We start from the raw sequence: 6,000 nt of genomic DNA, 5'->3' as shown, positions 1-6,000 counted from the left end.
ACTAACAACTTTAATAACTATTTACAGGAGAAAAAGTTCACAATGAACAGTTCTGGACAGGGAGGTTTGCCAAAGCAAAGGATGTTCCAGCACCATCACTATTGGTAAGAAGGAACTGAGGGTGGGGGGAACCAGCAATGCCCCTTATACTGTGGCATACACACGCCACTCCAGAAGGTGCCAGAGCTGGTCCTCTATGGATACCACTGAGGGAAGAACTTCCGGCACTGGTGCATGTGGCACTCACCCACCCCTAACACGAGTGGACAAGAACAAAAGCACTCGAAAAAGCTGAGTTACTGCTTCAAACACAGGTGCTGTGCAGCTCCCAGTACCAGGAAGTCTAAACAAGTCCAGCTTCTCCTTCATAGGTCTTTTGAGTAGATTTGGAACAGTAGATCAACACATTTACCTCTTCCTTACTAACACCCACCCTCCAACAGAAGTGGAGTGGGGAAGAGATTAACAGACTAGTAATGAAAACAAGAGATCAATTTTAGCTTGATAACACATGATTTGGGATGGAGAGGAAGAGAAAGATTTCTCATAAAAGGGTTTCTCCTACTCAAAGCTTTTCCGTAAGGCTCACAGCTGGTTCGATGTACTGTACAGCCTCTTCCCTTTCCCTCCCCCCCGCCCCGTGCCCAAGCTAGTTTTCAGTACTAGCACAGGATGGTCCCCAGGATTTTCTAATTATGCTATGAATTACCATGGGATAGTGTTAGAAGTGCTTCTAGATCAGATTTCTCGGGGTGGATTCATAAGCCCCCGCAATCTGTAGGTAAAGGAGGTAAGTGTGAAGGTGAAGGCTAACAGCTCCTCCCGCTAATCGGACACATGCACTGATTAGAACTGGCCTTTCATGTCCGTTTCTCAGCAGATGCTGGTGAGAGTCCTGACGCCTGAAGCTGCACTGCTTCTATCATGCAGAGGAACGAGTCCCTGCTTTTGCGGAAGTGACAGATACTGGAGCAGACCATGACAACAAAGGTAATTGAGGGTTTTCATTTATTTCAAAAGAGCAACGTAGTGTTGAGACACGAATCAAGTTCGATTAAATTTCCTCCAATCTGAACAGCTACAAAAATAGATTCTACCCAAATCCGTAAAACCAGTTAACAGTACCATCAAACAAACCCTAACTGGAATGCCTCATTCAAATACCAGTTACAGCAGCCACAGGGATCTAAAACGACAGATATATTATTTCATTTGTTTTGTTTTCTTAAAAAAAAGTACATTTTAAAAATATGTTTCCATTAAAACAAACACCCTTACAATTTAAAAAATTGTACAAAAAATAATCTTAAACCACTCAGAGGTAACAGTGTGTTTATTAAAACTCTGCACCCAGGGCAGTAACATTTATAATTTAAAACCCAGCCCAGTAGAAAAGAGATAATTGTGCAAACATTAAAAATAGTTACAAAGACGTACACAGAGGCTCGTGGTGCTTCAGAGCAGGCAGTCTGCTTCTGGCCTCTGTGCAAGACTCGAAGAGGAGAAGGTGGTTTCTGGTGAGGCACAAGGGGGAGACGGAGGCAGACACACGAGTGAGTCACAGCTCTCTCTCCTGCTGTACAGGGAGAAGTAGAGGCCTCCTCTCCATGGGACTGCTTTCCCAGTCAGTAGTGTTATGGCACTCAATCCAATGCCAGGATATCACAGCGGCTTTGCTGAGGTCTGATCATTCTGCTTAGGGAAAGAATATGCAGCACCATATTAGGATCATTCTGGACCGATAACTCCTCCACACCTCCAACCCCCTCCCGATTCAGGAACATATTGGGTATAAAGTTTGTGGAGCTCATCCCAGTCTGATCTTTGGTCTGGGGTTCACATCAGTGCTCACAAGATCAGCTCACATCCCTATGGAAACCCCAGTAACAGGCTTTATGCCCTGGCTGCCAGACACTCCCTTAGAGAAGACAGGCAGCCTGCACATCCACGTCAGACAAGTTGGTTTATCCCTCGGGCTAGACATACATACCCTGTAAGGTGTTTTTTCCCCATGGCCATGCTGAATGCAGCACAAGCAGCTATGCTATAGTGTAGGCCTGCCATAGCTTAGCCTGCTCATGGTTTATTACAAAGAGGTGAAGAGGGTAGGAAGAGGGGAGTGACATACAAAGGAGTTCTACATGCTCCAATGCTCCCAGAGCCCTTCTCTGCCAACAGCTCTCCCCAGAGGAACCCACAGCAAATTTCAACAGCTTAAAATGCAAGACAGGTTTTAGGAGGAGCTTGTGTCACTCCATCCAGGACTGGGGCAGCACTTGTTTGTTCAGGTGGCACCCAGGCTGCTCAAACACTGAGACATATCAGGCAGCCAGTAGGCTCCCATCCAGTCAGATGAGGTGATCTGTAGAGCAGTGACTCTCAACCTTTCCAAACAACTGTACCCTTCCAGGAGCCTGATTTGTCACGTGTACCCGAAGTTTCACCTCACTTTATTTGCTTACAAAAAAAAATCAGACAAATTTACAAGTGTCACAGCATAATACTATTGAAAAATTGCTGACTTTCTCATTGCTACCATACAATTATAAAATAAATCAACTGGAATATAAATCATGGACTTACATTTCAGTGTATAGTATACAGAGCAGTATAAACAAGTCAGTGTCTGTATGAAATTTTAGTTTGTACTGACTTTGCTAGTGCTTTTTATGTACCGGTTATAAAACTAGGCCAATATCTAGAGGAGTTGATGTACCCCCTGTAAGAGCTCTACGTACACCCTGGGGTACATGTACTCCTGGTTGAGAGCCACTGCTGAAGAGCACCGCACTCTGGAGTGCCATGTAAACATAAAACACCAGATTGTTAGGAATGCCGACCCTTCACTTCTTGCCTCATGTTGCTGCACCAGAGCCTGGAAGTACCCTTGGCTTCACTTACCTCCTCCATTACTTAGTCCATGTCCTACGTGAATTCTTCTTGAATTTCTCTCTCCATAGCTCCTGCAATGACAAGGGAGCAAAGTCCATCAGTGCAATGCAATCACCCTATCTGGATAGATACATGCAGGTGTGTCAGGCAGTCATTCATCCTCTCCGCAGATCCTTGGAAACCTTGGGTTTCCCATCCCACCAAGCACTAAAGTATTTTGCATCAATTGTAACATCAGTCATTCATCTGCACTTCTGTAGCCCGTCACCTGAACAGCTCAAAGTGTTCTGTGGACAGGAGTTAAAGCCCAGCACCCATGAGGTAACTTATTGCCTATGTGTAGAGATAGGGAATTGGAGCAGAAAGATACATGTCCAAGTTACAGTCAGTGCAGAGCCAGGATTAGATCCCTAGAGTTCCTGTCCCAAGTCCCATCTTCAGCCAACTAAGCCCATGTGGCCTGCCCATAGATTAATGTGGGTTGATTTGAACCTGTATGCGAGTACTCAGAGTCCTGCTCCTTTGGGATATGGAAATGTGATCGCTTCTGTTTCGCCAAGAGAAAGAGACAAAGGATTATTCATAAAAACTCAAGGGAATTGGTTCTTGTGTAGAAAAAGTCTCTCTTTGGACCAGTTTTCTACACACACATTTGATCAGTTGCTAGTGCTTCACTGCAACAATATCTGCCATTGTGCTGGATAGTCTCCCCGTTTTCCCACCTTTACCAACCCACCAGGGAGAAGGGAAGGCTGGTCACAGGGTACTCACCTTCTCTCCCCCTCCAGTGTACTTTGGATCTCCTTCAGAACTTCTGGAAAGCAAACCGTTAAAGAGCAGTGAGAAGTGGGAGCAGATGGGCAAGGTCCTCTGCTTGAATCAGTAAACATTTACAGTGACATTAAGAGCTTGATTGCACATGCTACTTCTGCTGCACCTCATTTCAGAATGGCCTTTAAAACCTGCCTTCCTGCCTCCTCCATGACTGTCAGACCTTTAAATATCACTGCCTCTTCTGCAGTACTAGTGTCTGACAGAACTATAAAACTCTGGCTAAGGGGCTGGCGCACAGCAGTGAAGCAGTGTCTCCAGAGGAAGTGCTGCCAGCACCAACATGCTAGCAGTCCAGGAAGACAGCCAGTTCCAGCCGGCCCTTTGTTCTTGGGTACTGCTGGAAAGTGACGTTCCTTGTGTATGTTAAGGCTAGGTAACAATAGAAGCAGGTAGGCAGCTATTCGGAGCTTTCTCATCTCCCTTCCTTAGGACACTCCCATCCTCACCAATCCATGAAATAAAGCTGGTACGGATCTTTAGGGAGAGGGACTATCTTTCTGTTGTGTTTGCCCAGCACCTAGCCCAATGGGGTCCTGGTTCATGACTGGGGCTCCTAGGGGCTACAGTAATGCAAATAAATAATTCTGTTCTGGCATTATGTACTTTCTGGAGTTGCAACAGTCTATTGTAACCAGGAGGATGAACAGTCCATGCCTCCACCAGAGAAGGCTACCTATCAACCCTCTTCCCCTCACCAACCAGTGCAGCTGCCCCTCCAGCAGCTCCAGTTGTCTCTCACTCACTTTCATCATTGAGTAAGGCATGTTCCATCAACCTCCCAGACTTCCTCTCTGAAAGGCAGAAAACAAGTTGACGTCCAGCTACTTTTCATGTTCTATGCACTTAGAACATTACAGGGATAGGCACTATGGGAAACGTCACAAATATAAAAGAGGTGGATACTTAAGCCCAGTTTGGCTTGTTCTAGAGACAGCATCACAGCAAAGTGCTCATTAAATGGTAAAAGACTCCATACTCACACCCACAATCCCTTCTTCCTAGCACGACTGGGCTTCCCTTTCTAAAAACAGTCCAAGATCAGCATGTTGTAGAACCTGAACCTGTCACGTCCAGGTCACCAGAAGGTTCTGCCCCTGTAGCCTTAGTCTGAGATGACTACTTCTCACAAAGAGAACAATCTCCCCTCTTCCCAACACTACAGCTCCTCACCCCTTTTCTTTGAAGAAAATATGACCACCAACTGCAAAGGCTTAAAAAAAATGTTTATACATGTCACAAAGTTAAATACATAAAAGTTTGTTGCCTGCTTACCATCATCTTCTCCGGGGTCACCAGAACTCCTGCCTGATTCCCTGGGGAAGAAGGTAAAAAAAAACAAAACAAAACACAACACACGTATTAGAGGGGCAAGTAGATTCTTGTACATACCTGACAGATCAGACAAGGAAAGATTCCTCTGGGTCAATCAGAGCATGCATGCGAATGCAGAGAGGTATCCTGAGCAAGCAGCTGAGAGAAGCGTTAGGATGGTGGGTGATAGGGAAGTTCCCCAGCGGCCAAAATTCCTCAATTTTTCTTCAACACCCCTCCCCCGCCACAGGGGACTTGCACTAAAACACACCTCTAGGGAAGATCTGCTTCCACAAGGAAGAACATCAGGGTTCAAACTACAAAGCAACAGTCAAGTCTGCTACATAATAGACTGCAAACAAGTAATATGACAAAGTGCAAATGGGTGGAGAGGTGGGAAGTTGCATGCAATGCCCTCAAAAGATGTCACTCTTAGTAAGTTGGCAGTGGGAAATGTAAGACAGCTGGTAGGGAAAAGACCAGGGAGAAAGTTACATTGCCTCATGATAGAGCCCTGCAGCAGGACTGGAATCCTCCTAGTCCCACAGGACCCTCTGCATTAATAGCGGGAGCAGGATTGAAGAACAGTCCCACGCAGGGCTCTACATCATGGCAATCAGTTTGGAGTGATATTAACAGTCTCCAAAGGAAGCCCTGTCCAGTCCTTTTTGGAAAGAAAAGGTTCTCTGGCTCCACAAGATAATATATCACAGTGAGCTTGGAGGGGGAGGAGGGCAGACAAGAACATATAGAACTCACAGTAGCATGGTCCTGTCTAGATCTAACCTGGGCAGAGGTGAAAGTAAGCCGGACCGGACCAGCATGCCATGCTGGACCGGACCAGCTTCCCCAGGCTGACAATTTAAATGGCCCAGGTCTCCCTGCAGCAGCAGGAGCCCTGGGCCCTTTAAATCGCCCCTGAGCCCTGGGCTCCAGGGGTGCTCCGAGCCGCAGCCCCGAGGC

General features: G+C 46.3%; 1 protein-coding gene across 3 annotated transcripts in view; it reads right to left on the bottom strand.

Annotated features, from left to right (window-relative positions):
• Nucleotides 1-1,045: 1,045 nt before the first annotated feature.
• The window catches only part of LLGL2 (LLGL scribble cell polarity complex component 2), a 63,261-nt gene continuing 58,306 nt past the window's right edge, over nucleotides 1,046-6,000 (bottom strand). For 2 of the 3 annotated variants that reach the window (XM_074970769.1, XM_074970770.1), the window contains exons 22-26: nucleotides 4,999-5,039; nucleotides 4,470-4,517; nucleotides 3,664-3,706; nucleotides 2,902-2,963; nucleotides 1,046-1,695 (exon numbers count right to left, since the gene is read on the bottom strand). In XM_074970769.1, the coding sequence (XP_074826870.1) occupies nucleotides 1,688-1,695; nucleotides 2,902-2,963; nucleotides 3,664-3,706; nucleotides 4,470-4,517; nucleotides 4,999-5,039 (202 nt within the window). In that variant the 3' untranslated portion in view covers nucleotides 1,046-1,687. The remainder of the gene's footprint in view (nucleotides 1,696-2,901; nucleotides 2,964-3,663; nucleotides 3,707-4,469; nucleotides 4,518-4,998; nucleotides 5,040-6,000) is intronic. The other variant, XM_074970771.1, reaches the window with a different exon arrangement.

The sequence above is a fragment of the Natator depressus genome, chromosome 14 (genome assembly GCF_965152275.1).
Source record: "Natator depressus isolate rNatDep1 chromosome 14, rNatDep2.hap1, whole genome shotgun sequence".
NCBI classification, from domain to species: domain Eukaryota; kingdom Metazoa; phylum Chordata; order Testudines; family Cheloniidae; genus Natator; species Natator depressus.
This window is presented reverse-complemented; position numbering and strand designations above follow the sequence as displayed.